We start from the raw sequence: 21,573 nt of genomic DNA on the forward strand, positions 1-21,573 counted from the left end.
GTCCTGAGTACCACCATATGCATTTACTAATTATAAAAGGTTATTAGTTTTTTTTCTTCCCACCCTACATTGTACTATCCCATGAGAGAAGGTACTACATCCTTCTATTCAACATTGGTACGGCATATAGCAATGTCTGGTCAATATAGGTAAAGAATATTATTAGGTGATGTTGCATGATGGACCTACAGGGGACCTAATTTTTAGAGCTTAATTTTTACAATGAAGTGGCAATACTTATCAAAAAATTAAGACAAAATTTTAAAACTTTAGGAATCAGTCCAGTTTTCTGATGGGTGAATGGCAAGCATAAGGTAAAATCTGGATGAAGATGAAATAAATTGTTTCCTTTTTTAGTGGAGAAGATTATAATGTCCATTCTCTCAACCCCATTCCCTTGTATGGGATTTGGATAGTGTTATCCTCCCTTGTGGAAAGAGAGTCTGCACAATTTTTTACATGCACACATAGACATAATAATACTCTGTCATGTCCTGTGGTTTGCTTAATATGATTTGTTATCTTGGCTGTGCTGTGGGTAGTGCTGGTTTGTTATAGATATACAAGAAATGTTAAGTTGGAAAGGAAGTGTTAAAATGGGAGCTGATTTATTATGCCTTGGTTACCTGTACAATTGGGTCACATGAAACTTCACATGTAAAATTAGTCAGCATTCTTTAAATATGCCAGATATATATGAAAAAAATTTTAAATGAAAACGTAGTAGTAAACATAGAATAGCTTCCTTCTGTATTACCTGAATTAGATATTTTACCTCTCAGTTCAAATATTTGGAAACCGTAAAATCAAATTTTCTGTTGACACAGTATGTGGAGTAGAAAGTTACTGGAACTGTTGACTACAGGCAAATTTTTCCAGACTGCAGATCAGGTACGTGGAATTACACAGGCCTAGAAGTCTGCTGTTCACGTTTAACATCAAGATGTGTAAGGTAGCTTGAAAGTAATTACAAGCAGTTTAAAAAATAAAAAAAAAAAAAAAAACCTACATAAAAAAAAGAACATTTTCATTTAAATTCTCAAAGGATTAGGTTGGAGGGAAGAAAACTTAGGTAGAATTTGGATGATTTCTAGCAGACAATAGCAAACTGCCGCAGAAAGATGAGGCTTGTGCCAGTGGACTTAAACCTGAGTGTGACTATGTAAATTTTCCTTAGAGACAAGTAGTGACGAGCAAGCCGGTTCGTGTTAATGCTCCGTGTGTGTGCGCTGAGGGCTATTAATGAATACCAGCGGCAGTTTTCCAAACGGAGGGAGCCTGTGTGTGGTATCCAGCAGGTCAGGCTTCAGAAGGGGATGTCAGCAACTTCAGACCCGAGCCACGTGACCCGGCTGCCTGCCAACACCGAGGCCCTGGATCAGATTTCAAGTCCGGGCCGTCCTCCCAGCCAGGTGGGTTTAGCCGAAAAAGAAGCAAAACCCCACTTCCTAGGATGCGTCCAGCCGCCCCTCACCTACCGTGGGGCCTTTGGATTGGAAGCTGCTTTTCAAATCAAAACGTATCCACGGAGTGGAATTTTCGAATTTTGCTGTCCTTTTAATGTTTTCATCCGGACTTCATCAGTTCTTCCAGACACTTCCTGAGAGAATGGGGGCAGGAGCGCTAGCCATCTGTGTGAGTACAGGCCTTCTGCCTTCTGGGGGTGCTGCCGGCGCTGAGGAGGGGAGGCCTCTCCCTCCTGGTTAGGGGGGGATGTGTGGGGAACTTTGTTTTTCCCTGTTAGGCTCTGGGGGAAGGTTAGTTACCAAAATTCCTGTCTATTCAGATGGATGTTAAGCAGGATTTGAGGTGGCATCCAGCATTTTGTCCACTTTTGTTCCCAGAAAAGGTGAAGAAAGATGCTGAGCTTGAGTGGACCCCAGTAAGTCCACTTGGTCTCATGTGGGAACACTGTCTGCAGTGTTGGGCTTTATTATTCCCAAAGAGTCAAATACCAGTGCTTGATCTTAGTTGTTAGAAAACTCTTGTAGCTAACCTAAGAAAAGATCTAAAATAACCACTGATTCATTGTCTCTGAGTTTGTGTATGACATTTTTTCTAGTGCACATTCCTATTTTCCTTTGGCAATTCTGGGATTTTTGTTTCAGAAAGGTTGTTGAAAATGATGCTGGAATAGCCTCATTGATAAATGTTTGTGACTCCTTCTTCATCAGGATTCTGGTGGTTAGAAACAGTAGCATCAATAAGTAACACAAAATCCATGAGAAAACATACATACTTTGAAGACTAAATTTCATAAAATTCTAAATAATTTTGCTGGTGCTCATATAAAACTTATTGCAGCGATCGAATTTGTCAATGATACAATTTACAGAATGCTGTTTCTTAAAATTTTACCTGTATATAGAAAAAGCATATGTGTATGTGTGTAGCATACATATTTTTATTTCAACTTGATGTTGTATTCCAAGAGGGCATTTTGTTTGTATCTAAAGGTACTAAATGAGAAATATTGTGTTCTTTATTATCACCTTTTAAATCACATTCAAAGCAGATTTTTTTTTTAAGTTTCAAGAAGACCTGTAATTTTTTTGTAGGTTATGGTGGCATCCTAAGATATCTAGAACTATCCATGAAATTTTTGACACACAGACCCAGAATGGTCACCAGATGGTGGACCAGCCTCACAGATTGAATTTTCTTAGCAAAGCTGCAGGTTCGGCCTCTTCAGCACCTCTATGTCTGTCTTCTCTCTTAACCCCTGGCTTGTAGCATCCAGGTACACAAGTGGTTTAATCACTCCAAAGCGGTTCTTTTAAAATCTGGCTTATCTGGGAGCAAGATGCTGACTTTGATTTTACTACAGAGACATGTCTTCTATTTTTCCATGTTTGTAAAAGAAATATTTCATAACTGAAAATGTATAGGAGGAGGCAGCAGATTGATATACTTGTCAAGCAGATTTATTGCCACTTCTGATTGTCTGATTAGAGTCTTACTTAGGTTTTTGGCCTGCGGTACACCAATCTGCAACACTTTGACCGAAATTCAGACTGACTCCATATTTTCCCTCAGTTTATATCCAAAGTATGTACAAAATTTCATGTCATGTTGACATAAAAATCACACAGTTTTAGAGATTATTCATCTGGTAGCTGAGTAATTATCAATCATTCCTAATATTCCGCCTATAGTTTGGGCTATATGGGGTTATATCGGGCTGTGCCTGTAGGAGGAAATATGTTTGTACAAGATGTACACAGTAGGTTTGGAAAATGGTGCTTTTGGTGAATAAAAAATTTTTTTTCTTAACATTCGTAATGTGAAGTAAGGACTAAGTCACTTTTTATGCATATGCATGTATACTACATACACATGAGCTGATCAACTGCTTATTAGTTTGGGGCTTCTCTATGTAGACATATGTTATATGTACCTATTACTCAAGTGTCCTGCTGCTGAAGAGTCATTTTTCAGACAAAATAATGGAGGACAGATGTTTGTTCTTGGTGAGTGTGTGTGAACTCTTGAACTGGGACACTTTCTATGTCCATTAACTAACCTGCTTTCTCTTCCTTAGTCATTTTATTTAACCCTTTCTCATATAGATAAGTATCATGGAATTTTGCTACTAGCATTACTGTAGTGGGCTCACACAGATAGTTATATAACCACTCTTAAGAGCAAAGAAAATGTAGCTGTTTTATTGCAACAAATCTATTTTTCCTCAGTAAGCCACCCACCTGCAGGCAGAGTGGGAAATTATACTTGCCAATTAATGTTTATCTTCTCTCTTCTAGTTTTAAATGTGAGGTTCTCTCAGATGAATCCTCAGCCTTAGATTTCCTATGCCTCTCTTGCTCTGTCTAAGGAGGCATTAGGGCATTTTAGGAGTGGTAGGTGGAGAATGGTAGTTTTCAAATCCTTGTGGATGGAGAAATGAGAGCTAGAATGCACTTGTGGAGGTTCTTACCCTCTGGCTGCTCTGATTTGTGGGTGAGTTCAGGTATCAGATCTGTACCTGGCGCAGCGGATCAATTCTTTTGGTATAGTAATGTCCTCTTCATGCTGATCAAGCCCCAACTCTTACTGGTGCTGACAATCCCAAGGATATTCCTGGCTTTGTAGCCTTTCTCTTCAGCTTGGAGCCTCCTACTCCTGTAGCCTTTCCACCTGGTACCATCAGCTACCTTGAACATACCCCAAGAGTAAGCAAGGACTTGTGGTCAGAGAAGAGAAAGTTTCATATACCAAATTAAAATATTCCAGTCATAGGATTTATTTAGGCAAAGTACAGCAAAAGCAAGAGAGAGGGATGTGGTTGGTTTACCTACTTAAAAAGGGAAGTGGAAAGAAAGGACTATACTCCTGAATTTATGGTCTTGTGTCCAGTCCCTCTTGCCCTCCTCTGCCATGTTAGCGTTGCATGATCATGGTGTGCTTTTGAGGACCAGCACTGTGTGCACAGCAGATGGACTGTGTCTGGAGCCAGCGTAGCTTGCTTAGTCACCAAGCGCAAGTCGGCCTGGGTGCAATTGTAATTTGCCAATCCACTACTGAATAGCTATGAATTTTTATCTATACATCTCAAGCAGACAATGTGTGGAGCCCAAATGATTATAATCAATGGGCCATAAATATTTGGTACCTCATGAATGTTGGGTGCTTATTTTGTCCTCCTAATTGTCTGTATTAAATATGTCTCTGAATGTCTCTGCCATAGACAACATTGTGTGCACGTCTTGTACTTCCTGGACTCTGGGACAGTGAGAGGGAAATTTCTGTTGTTTATAAGTGACCTCATTTATAGGAATTTTATTATAGCAGCCTGAACAGACTAGGGCAGAGTTAGTGCTGACTGATGGGGTGTTGTGTAGCAAATACCTAAAAATATGGAAACAACTTTGGAACTCGGCATTTCATAGAGCCTGCTAGAATTTTGAGTTGCCTGCCAGAAAAAGCTTACATTTCCAGGTGCAGTGGTGCATGCCTGTAATCCAAGCAGCTCAGGAGACTGAGGCAGTAGGATCTTGAGTTTAAAGCCAGCCTCAGCAACTTAGTGAGGTCCTAAGCAATTTAGCAAGACCCTGTCTCTAAATGAAATACTAAAAATGGCTGGGGATGTGGCTCAGTGGTTAAGCACTCCTGGGTTCAATCCCTAGTACCAAAAAAGAAAAAACCTTACATGGCTATGAATGGACTATAAAGAAAATTCTGGTGAGGAGAAGGAGAGTGAGAAAGAAAAAAAATGAAAGCAATTGAGAAAGCGTTAATCTTCTAAGAAATTATCTAAGTAATCTTGAACAGATGTTGATACAAATATGGATGGTAAAGACCATTCTGATGAGGTTCCAGATGAATGGGAGGAGCATGGAAACTGGCAGAAAGGTGACCTTCATACAAAGTGGTGAAGAGCTTGACTGTGTCATGTTCAAGTTCTAATGTTTTGACACAGCTTGACTAAATTGTGTTCATTGTTGTGTTTTGTAGAATGTAGAATTTGTGAACAATGAAATTGGACATTGAGTTGAAGCAATTTCTAAGTAAAGAGCTGAAGAAGTAAAACTTAAAGATATGGGAAATTCTCAGACTATTCACATTGTAAAGAATGAGATAGCCAGTTGAGGGTGGTGAGGGGACCACTAAGGGCCTGACAATAAAGTAAATAAAGCCACTGTTGGATAAGGAAGTTAATATGGATCAACCCTTTTAGCAGAAGCTAGGAGCTGTTCTCCAAGACATTGGAAGAATAACCCAAGGGCAGTTTGGAAATCACAGGGTGCAAGTAGTCTCAGAGGAGGGGCTGCTAAGCCTGGAGTCTGTAGTATCTTACAAAGTACTACCCAGCACCTCCTTGCATCTTAGGCTGGGTTCCCCATACTCTGGAGCCACAATCCTCAGCTGTCCCAGGTACTGTTCCAGCAGGCCCAATGCAGCATTGTGGCAACTTCTCCAGAGGGCACAGACAGCCAACTTCATTGACCACATAGCACCATCTCTCCAGTATATAGGGTACTTGAGCCCTGGGAATAAGGCTGCATCCATCTAGATTTCAAAGGATGGAACCACCATCCCACAGAATTTGCGAGGTGGGGCCCAGGCAGAGAGCTGCGGCAGGACCAACTTGCCAAGCCCTGAGAGCAAAACCACTTGGGGCATTGGAAGTCTAACCCCTGCCCAACAAAGCTGTAGGAGTGGGATCCCTGCCACAGTGGGACCAGAAGACAAGATCTCTGTTCCAGTGAGCCTGGAGTATAGAACCCTGAGGCAAGGAGATGTTTATTCTCCACCCTTAATGTTTAATGGAGTTTCTCCACCATTGGGTCTTGAGTTGCTCAGGACCTATACTACTTTCTTTTCTCTTTCTCCTTTTTAGAATGGGAATGCCTGCACTATGGCTTACTCATCATTTATTTTGGAAGCACATAACTTGTCTGATTTCACAGACTCATAGCTGGAGAGGATTTGCCTATGTATGAGTCATACCTTGACTGTCACACATATCTTGATTTAGATCATATTTAGTGAGACTTTGGACTTTAGACTCTTGAGTCAGTGTTAGAACTTTTGGACTGTTGGAATGAAATAAATGTATTTTGCATGTGAAAGGATAAGAATTTACAAGGAGGGGGACAGAGATAGAATGTTCTAGACCAAACGTGTCTCCCCAAAATTTGTATGTTAAAACCTACCCCCTAATGTGATGATATTGGAAGCAGGGTCTCTGGGAGGTGTTAGGTCATGAAGGTATAGACCCCAAGAATGGGATTAGTGCTGTTATAAAATGAGACCCCAAAGAGTTTCCTCACCTTCTCACCATATTGAGACATAGCAAAAGGAAGCCATCTATAAATCAGGAAGTGGACTTCCACCCAAATCAGTCACTAGACACTAAGGCACTATGTGATCCAGCTGTTGCTGTGACAAAATACTTGAAAAAGTAAATCTTTATGGAGGAAAGGTTTATTTTGGCTCATTATTTCAGCCTATAGTAGCTTGGCTCCATTGTTTGGGGGCCTTTGGTGAGATAGTATATCATGGTGGAAGGACATGGTAGAGGAATGCTGCTCACACTGTAGCAGTGAGAAAGGAGAGAGAGAGAGAGAGAGAGAGAGAGAGAGAGAGAGAGAGAGAGAGAGAGAGAGAGAGAGAGAGAGAGAGATGCACCAAGGACAAGATATAGTCTCAAAGGCACACCCTCAAGGGTTCACTCCCTTTAACTAGGTTCCACCTCTTATATTTCTGCCGCCTCCCCATAGTCCATTTAGCTGTGAATCCATCAATGGATTAATCCACTGACAGTGTTGGCTCCCTCACAATCCAAGCACTTCCCCAAATCCCCACTCCAGACACTACTTCATTGGGGAACAAGTCATCAACACATGAGCCTTCAGAGAACATTCTAGATCCAAACCATAAGGCACCTTGGGTCTTAGATTTTTCCATCCTCTAGAAATATGAGCTATAAATCTCTGTTATTTATAAACATGCCCAATTTACAATATTTTTTGTTAGAGCGACATAAAAAGTCTCCGAAAGTCTTCCTTCCATGTTCTCTATACACAGTTGAATCTGTCCTCCTCATTGTTACTTTTGTTCTCTATTTAGCAGAATTGAATTTCCTTAAATAATACAACAAATAAATACAATAAAAGTTCAAATTTCAGGGCTCATGATTATCTTCTTTGTAGTTTCTAATTTGATGTTTGATGTCAAATTCATTCCTCACAGACTGCAGTTAGATTTTCTAAATGTTGTGAAGAATTCAATTTTTATAAAAGCTTGCTATTTTTTTTTTTAATTTTTAGAAACTACATGGGCTTTTGTTAGGAGCCTTGCAGACCTGGAAAGTCCTGGTTTTTGCCACTAACAGCACTCTGATCTTAGACATTACTAAGCAGTATGTTATCTTCATAGCAGATCTTAGGTAATATTTGACCAGCTGTTCAATTTCCTGGATGTTATTCATTTGTGTGTCTCACTAGCAGATTGTAAAATTTAGACATGTCTTATTTGCATGTCTTGTCTCTTGCTCAGGGCTAAGCGGTAGTAGTTGCTTAATAAAATGTTTGCAAAACCAAAATAAGTAAGTCACGCTCTAAGATCTAGCAGCTTCACTTGAGTGAATTTTGTTTTATTGAACTCAGGGGCACTCGGCCACTGAGCCACATCCCCAGCCCTATTTTGTATTTTATTTAAAGACAGGGTCTCACTGAATTGCTTAGTGCCTCACTTTTGCTGAGCCTGGCTTTGAACTCATGATCTTCCTGCTTTAGCCTCCCAGACCATTGGGATTACAGGTGTGTGCCATTGTGCTGGGCTATAAATTTTATTTTTTAATTGATCATTTGAAGATCCTTAAGAAGGATCCTAAGGCCATACCTGTAAAAGCATTATATCTTCTAATGGGGCTTTTTTTTTTTTTTTTAATTTTCCACCTAGCAAGATTTATCAATAAAAATGCAAAATTTTTTATTGACCACTTTGAGTCTCCAACCGAAAAGCAGAGGAATTCTCTTGTATAAAATTGCATGTAGAAAATAAAAACTTCTGCCAGACCATTCCATCTCAAATGATATACATGCAGGTCAGTGTGTGACTTTTTCTCAGGTAGGCATATAATCAGGATTAGCCCAGGTATTCGTGCTAAATTTCCCAATCTTCATTCAAACCCGAGAATCTCAGTAGCTCAAGGAAACGAATATTTATTTACAGATTAATCCAAGTCTAATACAAGTTGACAGATCCCTCCTCTATCTGGCGAATAAGACAAAGATGCATGTCCCATGATTGGAGTAGTAGTGTATTCCCTGCAAATATTATGCACCCCAGGTACTATTGATAGGCTACTGATCTATGGATCAAGAAGGAAGGCTTTATACAACGAATGGTAGAATGGTCATGGACTCTATGAGCCATTGAATCCCAATTTCCTGTCCTTTTTTCTCTGAACTTTGAATTAAATCATTACAAGATAGTAAATGTCCTTGTTATTTTAGCCAATTTGAGTTGGAATTTCAATTATTTATACTCAAAAAATGTAATTTTTTTTAACCTTTGCGGTACTGGGGATTAAACCTAGGCCCACTCTACCACTGAGTTATATCTGAGACCTTTAAGAATTCTTTTAAATTTTAAAATAGAGTCTCACTAAGTTGCCCAGGCTAGCCTTGAATGTGTGATCTTCCTGCCTCAGCCTCCCAAGTAAGTAGGATTCCAGGTGTGCACCCGTGGGCCCAGCTACTCAGAAACATTTTAATCTGTACACTTCACCATTATTAGCCTTGCTAGACTATGGTTTAGAGAAAACTATCAAGAAATAGAATGAGACAAGATTTGAGGCAGGAGACATAGTTTTGCTTTGAATCTTGTGTCAGCCACTTGCTGGCTGATAGGCCCTGGGCAGGATTCTTAACATCTCTTCCTCTCCTCCCCAATCAAATAGGGTTCATAGCAGCCTAAATTCGATTATTGTGAGAAGCAAATAAAACAATCATGTGAAAACACATTGTAAGATACATAGCATCATAAAATATTGTTTGTATTATATGGCAGGCTACTTTGTGTCTTGTCTTAAGGTGGTCTCTTTAAAACTGAAATTATAAGTGGAGTCTATTTTAAGTAAAATGAACTCTATGATCTGAAGTGACTTTATATTATTGGATTTAGACCAAACTGCATTCAAGATTAAACATTTAGCTTTGCTTCTTTCTACAATAAACAATGGTGAGCTGTTGGAGGAAGACCAGGTCAGAATCAGGCAAACAAAGGCATCATGTGGATTTTCTTCTGCAAATATGTAATGCAAGTTCAATTTTCATCTCTGCTGTACAGAATTCAGAAATCAAAAGCATAATGTCTCAGTCCATTCAAACTGCTGTTATGAAATAACTTAGGCTGGCTAATTTATAAAGAGAAGTTTATGTCACATAGTTCTAGAAGTTGAGGAGTCTAAGATTGAAATGCCAGAAAAGTCTGTTTTCTGATGAGACTCTGCTTCGTGCATGGTGCCTTAGTGCTGTGTCCTCTGATGGCAGAAGGGGCAAAGGCACTTTCTCAAGCCTCTTTCATAAGGGCACTTGTCCCCTTCTTGACTTAACCACCTTCCAAGGTTCCACCATTTTTTAGCTATAGATGGACACTATATCTTTATTTTACATTTATATGGTGCTGAGGATCAAATCCAGTGCCTCACATATGCTAGGCGAGTGCTCCACCTCTGAGCCACATCCCCAGCCCCCAAGGCTCCACCTCTTAATATCACCACATCAAAGATTCAGTTTCCATGGGTGAATGGGGGGCACACACTTTCAGACCACAGCACACAGTTAGTGACCCAATTAAGGATTAATATGAAGAGATTTTCAGAAAATGTGGCTGAAGTACCTAGGATCTCGGTTAGTTATTTTAGGGTTAGGTTTTTGGAAGCACAGTAGACTAGGCAGATGCATATAATGTTTGTGTGCTTCAGTAACAGTGGTGGAAAGAGCAAACCAGCACGGAGCAGCTGATGAAGTAGAAGAATGGGTTAACTAAGCCGAGAAGACTTTGTCAAACCCGGAAGAATCACATTAATTTGATCTAAATCTTAAAACTGAATTTAGGGAAATTAAATTTCAGAGACCAGGAAGAAGCTTGTGTCCATTAGTTCTTGAAACAGGAAATATAACTAAGCATACTTTGTTATCTATAACTATGAATTTATAACAGTTTACAAAGTCGTAGTGCAGCAAGTAATAGTATAATTAAGTTTACATAAGTTGCATATTAACACAAATAATATAAAAATAAGATGATTATATGAATAGCAGGCAGACTTTTTAACTGAACTTTTTAAATGTTTTCAGTTGTAGATGGACACAATGCCTTTATTTTTATGTGGTGCTGAGGATCAAACCCATTGCTTCACATATGCTAGGCAAGTGCTCTACCACTGAGCTACAGCCCCAGCCCTGAAGATTTTTTTTTTTTTAACTTATTCAAAATGAATGGTTTGGGGAAAACAATTCTAAACATTTTATTTTACTCCAACTTTGAATAATGTTCAGCCAGCCTCCCCCTCCTTTTTTTTTTTTTTTTGAGACTTAGAGTCTAAGTTGCCAGGATGTCCTCAAATGTGTGATCCTACTGCTTCAACCTCTTGAGTTGCTGAAGTTAAAAGGGGGTACCACCATCCCTGGCAAAAGAAGAAAAATTAACATGCAAAAGTTCTACAAATCAATAAGAAAAAGAAAATTACTCAATATAAAAATGGCCAAATATTTTTTTTAATTCTCCTTTTAACATGTTTTATTAATGTATTACAGTTATACATAATAATGGAGTTCATTTTGACATAATTATATATGCATGGAATGTAATTTGCCCTAGTTCAGTCCCCAATACTTCCCCTTTCTCTCCCCTTCTCCCTCCCCCTGGTACCTTTCCTCTACTCTTATTATTTCCCTTAATTTTTCATGACACTTCCCCACCCCAAACTTTCTCATCCTTTTTCCTTTCCAGCTTCTACATGTGAGAGAAAACATACAACCCTTGACCTTCTAAGTTTGGCTTATGGGACTTACCATAATATTCTCAAATTTCATTCATTTTCCTGCAAATGACATAATTTCATTTTTCTTTATGGCCGACCACAACTCTATTGTGTATATGTACCACATTTTCTTTATCTATTCATTTATTGATGAACACCAAGGCTGGCTCCATAGTTTGGCTACTGTGAATTGCATGAGTATGCATGTATTGTTATAGTATTATGACTTTAACTCTTTAGAATAAATACCAAGGAGTGGTAGAGCTGGGTCATATGGTGGTTTCATGCTTAGTCTTTTGAGAAACTCCATATTGATTTTACTAATTTACAATCCCACCAACAGTGTAAAAGTGTCTCTTTTTCTCTGCTTCCTCTCCAGCATTTATTATTGTTTGTATTCATTGTTTTTTTTTAGTTGTAGATGGACACAATACCTTTATTTTATTTATTTATTTTTATATGGTGCTGAGGATCAAACCCAGTGCCTCACATATGCTAGCCAAATGCTCTACCACTAAGCTACAACTCAAGCCCCTATTGTTTGAATTCTTGATGGCCAAAAAAAATGGGCAAATCTTAAGGACTGGAGGTTCATAAGAAACAAAGGTGCTAATAAACATATGAAAAATGCTTATCTCATTCATAATTAAACACTAGCAACATTTAAAATTTTTATAATATCCAAATTAGACAAGAAAATGAAGGAAGCCATCATTCTCCTGTGCTGTTAGTCAAACTGTAAACCTATCTTCAACAGATGAATGGATAAAGACAAAGTGATATGTATACACAATGGAATATTACTCAGCCATAAAAAGAATGACTTTATGACTTTTGCCAGTAAATGGATGGATCTGGAGACTATTATGCCAAGTGAAATAAACCAGTCCCAGAAAACCAAAGACTGATGTTCTCTTTGATATGTGGATGCTAATACACAACAAGGGTGGGGGAAGAATGAAAGTTCAGTAGATTAGACAAAGGGAAATGAAGGGAAGGGATGGGTGTTGGGAATAGGAAAGACAGTAGAATGAATTTGACATAACTTTCCTAAGTTCATATGTGAATATACTACAGTGAAACTCCACATCTTGTACAACCACAAGAGTGCAATTCTAATTAGAATAAGTTATACTTCATGTATGTATAATATGTGAAAATACACTCTACTGTCATGTCTAGAAAGAATAAATTAAAAAAAATAAAATCTAGCAATTTTACCTCTAGGAATCTGTTTTATAAGTACTTGAACAATTATGTAAAAATGTGTGCAGAAATGTTTCTTTCTGCAATACTTCTGATAACAAGAACTGCAAATAACCCTAGTGCCAGTAAAAAAAAAAAAAAAAAGATGGGTTAAATAAATTATGTGTCTGTATAATGGACCATTAAATACCTGTATGTGCCAATAAGTGAAGACCTCTAAAATATATCATTAAGTGACAAAAGCAAGCTGCATAAATATACAAATAATATAATTCCATTTATTTATTTATTTATTTGTTAATTATGGTCCTGGGGATTGAACATGGAGCTAAACATGTGCTCTACCATTGAGTTACACTCCCAGAGACTGTACATGTATATGCTTAATTGTGCATAGAAATTTTCTGCAAGAACTATTGGGGCTCAGATAGGGAGACTGTTAACAGTTTGAATCTATGGTTTGAGTGTCCCCCAAAAGGTCATATGTTGAAGACTTGGTCCCCAGTGCAGCAATGCCCAGAGATTGGGCTTTGGAGAAGTGAATGGATCATGAGGGCTCCAACATCATCAGTGGATTAATCCATTTGATGGATTAGCAATTTGAAAGGACTACTGGGAGAGCATGGAAATGGTGGGCAGGTGGGAACCTTTGGAAGAAGCAGGTTACTGGGAGCATACCCCTGCAACCCCTTCTCCTTCTGCTTCTTAGCTACCTAAGCTGCACAGCTTTCCTCTACCCCATCCTTCCATCTCAACATTCTGCCTTACTTTTGGCTCAGAGCAATGGAGCCAATCGACCATGAACTTAAACCTCTGAACCATGAGTCAAAATAAACCTTTCCTCCTCCAAATTACCACAGCAACAGAAAGCTGACTAACCTGGAGACTTTTCCATTCAAACTGTTGTATGTTGTTTGAGTTTGATCAAGTGTAAATATTACTTTCATTAAAATTAAAGACCAATCAACAAACATGCAATGGTAGGCCTATCTGAAAGAAAGAAAGATTTGTTTGAGATTTGAAGGGCAATTAATATTAAATTTATGTGTGTACAGTACTTGTTTTGTACAGATACATTCTATAATTACAGCAGATAACTTATTTGAAATTATCTGGTATATAAAAGAATATAGTTCTTTCCCTGAAAGTTTCATAGAGCTAGCTGGGTAGAATGTAATGAAGCGGTTTCAGCTCCAAAGAAAGAAATACTACGGATTCAAGTGTGTGTAACTGAGCTGGTTGTCTCAGGAGGTTATTTATGCTGCATTAAGAAAAGTACAAAAGAGAAGGCCAAGTAGTCATGGGTCAAGTTGTAAGCATTCCCATGTAGAATTAGAGTTAAAAAGCAAGAGACTCCCACAATGTTCTAGGAGTCTCTGAGTCATTGCATCCTTCTCAGAATTTGTGGTTGTCAGTCAGTTGTACATTTTCATTTGTTAGACAGATGAAGTTTTAAAATATACCCACTCTAATTTCCTCTGCACTTGCTTCTATTAGGGATTCCTTTACCTGAGCACTGGAGGGTAGCCCAGGCTGAGGGCAGGTTTCCTTGATGTGAACTAAAAAGATAGGTTCTTGGGGGAAGGTTACAATGTAATTGGCAACTGGAGTCTTAATAGAAAAATCTCAATTTTCTACCAACTGAGTAATTTATTCAATTTCAAGTGAACATTGTAGTATATCTTATTTATTTCCAGGTCATCTCCTTTCAAATTAACTTAATATTTTGACAAACCAAAATGTAAAAATGTTAGAGATTTTTGTAAATGAGGGAATTGGCGATTATCACTGCATATTTGTAAAATTTTTACTGTACTTCACTATGTGAAAATTGCAGAAATTACTTAAGAATGGTACAGTAGAAATGAGTTTATGCTAGAAAAATGTTCACAAAGTCTAGCAATACAATATGCCAGAAGGAAACCAGTTGTTTACAGGAATTTTGATATAAAATTATCTTATAATCAATGAATTTATGTTTGTTAAATTCCAGAGATTCTTTTAATATTTAAGAAGCAAATTTTAGGGGCTGGAGCTGGAGCTCAATGGTAGATTACAAGTTTATTAGCAGGAGGCCCTGGGTTCAATCCCTAGGACCACACACACATGCACACACACAAAAGAGGGCAAGTGTTAGTTAAAAACATAAATATCAGAAGTTTTTATGCTTGTAAATTAATCATGTAGACATGTAATTACTTACATTCTGCGTTATTTTTAAGCACATTGGACTTTTCTGAAAGGCTATATACAAAGTAAACTCACTTAACATTGTAGCTCCTCTTCTTTATTAGTCATTAACTTTAAATGAGCTTTCAAAGTTGTTTTTTGTTTTTTAAGATCCAAAGCATTCTTTTATAACCTTACATTCTAATGAATGTGTTGAGGAACGATGGGCAAGAACAGCCTCTCCAAGAGCATTTCTTTTCAGGTTTGACTCACAGTATCTTCCTGCAAGACTGTTCTCTTCTGTTGAAATCTCCTTGTTTATGTTTAAGCTGCCAACAACTGTGAACAGAAGGCCAAAAATAATAACAAGAAGAGCCTCCCCTCTTTTCTCCAAATAGCCCAAAGATTCGAACAGTCCAGGAATGTTTGTGTATTTTCAGGGTTTTTATGCTTTGGTAGCAGTAGTGATCACCAGCCCCAGAGTTGACCTGTGTCAACTGACCTATGGAAGAGGGATGAATATGTTACTATGATGAGGAATATGGAATGTTTCTAAAATCAGATTAATTTCAGGATATTCTTTGTACTGATAGCATAGACTTATTTTGGCAGGAAATTATCAAGCATGTGTTGACTTTCTTTTCTACTTTATTAACAGCTCTTTATGTATCATGAAGTATGCCCATTGAAAGTGTTCAATTTGATTTTTAGTAAATTTACTGATTGTGCAAGCAGTCCAATTCTAGAAAGTTCTGTTACCTTAGTAAGATCCCTTATGCCCATTTACAGATAGTTCCCATTCCCACATTCTCATCTTCCTCTCTTATACTGCCCCCCTCCAGAAAATATGTAACTTACTTTGTCTCTATATTTTTGTCTTTTGGATCTTTGATATAAATGGAATCATATCTCTTCTCCTGTGACTAGCACTTTGTTTTTGAGGTTCATATTGTAGCACATCAGTATTTCCTTCCTTCTTGTTACTGAATAATATTCTATTATGTGATAATACCACATTTTATTAATCCATTCACTAGTCAATATATATACCTGGGTTGTTTCAAATTTGGGTTCTTATCAATAATGCTGCTTTGAGGGCTAAGGCTGTAGCTCAGTGGTAGAGCACTTGCCTAGCAAGTGTGAGGCACTGGGTTCAATCCTCAGCACCACATAAAAATAAATAAAGGCATTTTGTCTATCTATAACTACAAAAAAATTATTTTTTAAATGCTACTTTGAATATTTATATACAGGATGGATATGTGCTTTCATTTCTCTTCTCTTAGATACCTGAGAATAGAATTACTTGGTCATGTAGTAATTTTACATTTAACATTTTAAGAAACTGCCAAACTATTTTCAAAAGTGGGTTCACCATTTTACCTTCCCATCAGCAATGTTCCAGTTTCTCTGTATCCTCACCAGCATATGATATTGTAGGTCTTTTTTAATTACAGCCATTTTAGTGAATTTTGTTGGTATCTCAGTTTCTTGATTACTAATAATGTTGGACATTTTAAAATTCTTAATTGTGTCATTTGTTCTTATGGAGTTGTAAAGAGCTCTTCATGTTCTAGATACAAGTCTTTTATCAGACACAAACAGTCCCCAACTTACGATGGTGAAAAAGCTTACCTGCGTTCAGTAGGAGCTGTACTTCAAACTTAGAATTTTGGTCTTTTCCTGGGGTTCGGACCTGCAGTATGATCCTCTCTTGAGATGCTGGGCAGCAGACAAGAGCTACAGCTCCCTATCAGTCTTGGGATCGTGAGGGGAAATGACTATCCGCCTATGGTGTGCTGCTACTAGTGTTTTTTTGGATACCGCTATTCAGTAATTGTGATAGTCAACACTTTATTATAGGACAGACTTTATGTTAGATGATTTTGGCTAGCCGTAGGCTAATGTAAATATTCCAAGAACATTTAAGGTAGGCTAGCTAAGCTGTGGTATTTGGTAGGTGAGATGTATAGAGTTCATTTTCAGCCTATCATATTTCACCTTATGATAGGTTTTCCAGGATGGAAGTCATGAGTTGTAATCTCATTGTAAGGACCATCTGTAGATGACCCACTTAATGTGAATATTTACCCTTTCTTCCCAATCAGATCACCCCCTCTGATAGCAAAGCTGGTAGCGCTAATGTCCAATCAGCCTTGGGGGCTGAAAGGGATGGGAGCAAGCCCAGAGTCCAGGCCAGAATGTCACAAATGCCCACTATTCTTAAATAAATGTCATCATTTTTCATGAATAAATGTTTCTTATTTTTTTTAACCATCAATCAATTTCCAGAGTGGAGAGGTGGTGTTTTTGAAAAATTTGTCTAGTTTTCAATAGTTTCTAGGAGAGGATCTGCAGATCTCTTAACCATCACTGGAAGTTAATAGTAATAGGTTTTGACTTGACTTGCTTTTAGGTTTATAATTTAACTTTTTATTGTAGCCTGTACATTTTCTTGTTACAACAGTCATGCATATCTGGAGTGTAAAATTTTGGAAATACAAATAATTTAAAGGAAAATATGACTTGATAAGATTCTATAACCCAGAAGAAAAAAACACTTAATATTTTTGTATATGTCCTTCTATTGTTTTTTTTTTTTTTTGACGATCATATAGTAACAAAAACAGATTATGCTCGGTATTAGTTTTCACAGCTATCTCCCATCTATGTGAAGTAACAGTACACAGTGGATATCTCGAGGTGCCATCTGGTACAGTGGGATCCTTGCTCACTGTTCCTTGCCCTTGTCCTCTGTGTGGAGTCCTGGCTAGAGGGAGGACTGCCCCGAAAAGGCCACATTGCCCTCAGGAAATGAGAACCACTTCACATCCCACTTCTTTTCTTCTTACCAACATCAGTTTTTCTCCTCATCTACTCCATCCTCCTCTCCCTGCTCCCCCTTCTAAATAAATAAATAAAATAGATGACAAAAGGAATCACAGTATTATTTTCCCCTCTCTTTTACTAGGAACTTCTGTACCCTCTAAGAAAATCCATTTCATCCTTAGAAGTGACTGATACTTCTTGGTATATCCTAAAATCTGTCTCCAGATAACTGCCGTTCACTTTCTGGTCCTGTCCTCTGGGCCTTATGGCAGCTCTTCTAAAATTTGGAAATGTTTTGATCCCCAGTCTTCTCTTCTGCATGCAGTTGTTCCAGGTCCTCATTCCTTCTCTACATAACATAGTTATGTCTTATTTTATTTTTAAATTTCTGTGCTGGTCCTTCCATCAAAATCTCCCAGCTACTTATCAGTTGGTTAAAGTTTGTTCTGATAGTTTTCTCAGTGAAGGTTCAAATGGATAGTGTTTCCTTAGCTTTTGTATATTCAAATTGTAGCTTTTATAATTGAAGGACAGCTCAGCTTGGCTATTAAATCTGCCTATTAAATTACTTTCCTTAAAAATCTTCTGAATCTTATTCTGTTGTCTTCTGGTGTTAAATATTGCCACCTATGCGTTTGAGGCTGTTCTTTTTCTTTTTTTCCTTATTAATAATGATACAATTTTGCCTGACTGCTCAAAGGATTCTTTCTTTTTTCTTTTTTTTTTAAATTTTTTTAATAGGAGATAGACCCAATATCTTTATTTATTTATTTTTATGTGGTGCTGAGGATCAAACCCAGTGCTTCACACGTATGAGGCAGGTGCTCTACCACTGAGCTACAGCCCCAGCCCAGGATCCTTTCTTCATTGTTATTCCAATAATTTTCTTATAATGCATCTTTTTGTTTGGTTGCCTTTGGGGACTCTAGTGACATATATGAACTCATTTAGCTGCCTTCTGTAGTCTCTCAAATCCTGGTGATGTTTAAAAATGTTTCATTATACCTACATTTCTCATTTGTCCTCTCTGGCTCTTACTTTGTCAATGTTTCTGTTCTTCTTTGTGCTCTTTATAATTTAGTCTTCAGTTCTGAAATATTTCTGTCTTTTCCTCTTTTTCCTCTCCCTGAGTTCTGCCAGTCTCCATTTCACATCTCCCGCTCCTGATCATTCATCTCTTTCTTAAGTTTTTGCATTTGTAGTCTTCCATCATTGTGATTGATTTACTAACTTTTGTTAATATGGTGAAATATTCATAACAAAATTTACTGTTTTAACAGTTTTTCTACAACATTACCTATATTCACTGTGTTAAGCAACATAACCACTATTCGTTTCCAGAATGTTTCATCTTCTCCAACATAAGTTCTGTACTGAAAAAGAGTAACTTCCTAAGTTTCTATCCCCAGCCCCTGGCAACTATTGTTCTACTTTCTGCCTCTATGAATTTACCCAACCCAAATGTCTCAGTTAAATGGAATCATAAATTTTTTGTCTCTGGGTCTTCTTTATTTCACCCTGTAGAATGTTTTTCAAGTTCATCCATTCTGTAGTGTACATCAGAATTTTATTCTTTTATAAGGCCAAATAATATTCCATTTTGTGCATAGAGCACATTCATTTATCCATTCATTTGCTAATGGACTTTTGGGTTGTCTCTGCTTTGGGGCTGTTATAAACAATGCTGCTATAAACATTGGGGTCTAAGTATCCATTTAAGTCCCTACTTTTAGGGTGTGTACCCACAAATGGAATTACCACATTACATGATAATTCTCTCTCATTTTTGAGGAATCACTTATTTTCTACAGCATCCGTACCATTTTATATTACCACCAGCAATGTGCAGGGATGACAGTTTTTTCATATCCTAACAACATTTGTTATTTTCTTTCTTTCTAATAATAGCCATCCTGATGGGTATGGAGTGGTGTTCATTGTGGTTTACATTGCTCTAAAACCTGGTGATGCTGGGTATTTTTTCATGTGCTTTTTAGTCATATATATGTCTTTGAAGAAATGTCTGTTCAAAACCTTTTCTCACTTTTGAAGTGGGTTGGTTTTCTGTTGAATTGTAGGAGGTATTTTTTTTTCTTTTTTACATATTCTGTATTTTAATCCTTTATGAGAAACATGATTTACAAATATTTTCTCCTATTTTGTGTTTTGTCTTTCCACTGTTGATGGTGCCTTTTGATGCATGTTCTTTAATTTTAATGTATCCCAGTTTATCTTTTTGTTGTCGCCTATGCTTTTGGTGTCATATCTTTATTAACTTGCTAATTTTGTATGGTAGATTGTAGTTTTCATATGCTTCTTGACAACATTTTTCTGATGAGTTATGGCAGGCAAATTGTGAAGCATTTAATTTTTTAGTTCATAGAGTACTGTCTCTGAATACAGGCTGGCCATGGTGCTTTTTCCTGTTCATCTTTGAACAAGATGGAGTTTTAGTAGAAGAATTCCTGTGGGGTATAGCAGTGAGGGCCCAAAGCTTAGGGATTCCCCCTGTTCAGCTGTGAAAGAACTGTTTTCTAGAATATCAGGCCACTGTGTGGCCATCTCTCCCTGCCTCTCAGAAGCTAGCTTGGGTCAGGAGAGTTGTCTGCCTCATAAACTTGCACTCCCTGTTAGCTGATTATTTTTCTCATGTCTCTGGATATCTGCCACCTTGTGGTCTTTGTAGGTATTTTGGCAGTTGAACTCTGCTCTCTAAAGTGTATTCTGTTTCTAAGGTAATAAACAGATGTAGGAGCTTTTGAAGATCACCTACTGCTGGTCCTCTCCAGATATCATAATTCTGGTGTGATGTCTGCCTTAAGCTTCCTGTCTCATCTCTACCCTTGGCAGAAACTAATTCTGGTTTACACCTTTTCTGTCTTCTATTATTTTTCTTTATACTCATTAATTTGATTTCAGAGCAGTGATAAAATGCACAAGGTTTTTATTGGAATTATTTTTATTAATTTCTTTTTTGTTGTTGTTTATGATACTGGGAATTGAACCTGAGGGCACTGTACTACTGAGCTACATCTCAAGTTTTTTGTTTTTTTTGTTTATTTATTTATTTATTTTGCTGAGGAGCTTAAAAGTTTCTGAGGCTGGCCTGAACTTGTGATCCTTCTGTATCAGTCTCCCTAGTTGCTGGGATTAGAGGTGTGTGCCACCTGTCCTGGCTATTAGTTTCTTGACCATCAATCATATTAAGCATATAGGGAATTTTCCTTTTAATAGACTTTTAAAGTATTAGTTGTAGAAATTAATTGAACTTAATTGAAAAATGAGATATAAGGTGATCCAAGCTATTTTTAAATATATATTTATTTGGATAAAGAAATAAATGGGCTAAGTAGGAAAAAATAAATACAAATGATTTCTTTTTAAATTTTAATTAAACTGTTTTTTTTGGTGAATGTTTAAGGATTATTGGATCTTAATTTTTTAGTTCATAGAGCTCTTTGAGGATATGATTTCTTAAAATATGCACTTTTAGGGACCACGGATTCCAGCTTACAAGCCATTGTCTAAAATCTGCCATGCACTTAGATAATAAGTGCTATGAAGAGTTTGTGTAAGAGTGACTAGTGAGATGTCCAAGAAATACTTTGAATTTAAAAATAATGAACTAGAGTAGAAAAAACTGATTCACAGAAAGCTTCTGATTTCCCTGACTTAACATTACTTTGAGTAAACAGTTGTGACTTTCTGACAGGCACTGTTGGAATGCTCTCTCATAAGAAACAAACTCACAAATAGGCTCCAGGGTGGGTATGTGACTCTAATACCATCAGGCTGAAAGTTCCTTTGTTCTGTTTTACTGTCCTTAGAGCTTATCTTCTAGCTTAGGGTTTGCTGCACAGTCATAACATGACGAT

General features: G+C 37.4%; 1 protein-coding gene across 1 annotated transcript in view; it reads left to right on the forward strand.

The window, feature by feature from the left end:
* Positions 1 to 1,184: 1,184 nt before the first annotated feature.
* The window catches only part of LOC114085467 (protein FAM13A-like), a 212,473-nt gene continuing 192,084 nt past the window's right edge, over positions 1,185 to 21,573 (forward strand). Inside the window, exon 1 of the mRNA XM_071614026.1 lies at positions 1,185 to 1,412. Within this exon, the coding sequence (XP_071470127.1) occupies positions 1,212 to 1,412 (201 nt within the window). The 5' untranslated portion in view covers positions 1,185 to 1,211. The remainder of the gene's footprint in view (positions 1,413 to 21,573) is intronic.

The sequence above is a fragment of the Marmota flaviventris genome, chromosome 7, assembly GCF_047511675.1.
Source record: "Marmota flaviventris isolate mMarFla1 chromosome 7, mMarFla1.hap1, whole genome shotgun sequence".
Lineage (NCBI taxonomy): Eukaryota > Metazoa > Chordata > Mammalia > Rodentia > Sciuridae > Marmota > Marmota flaviventris.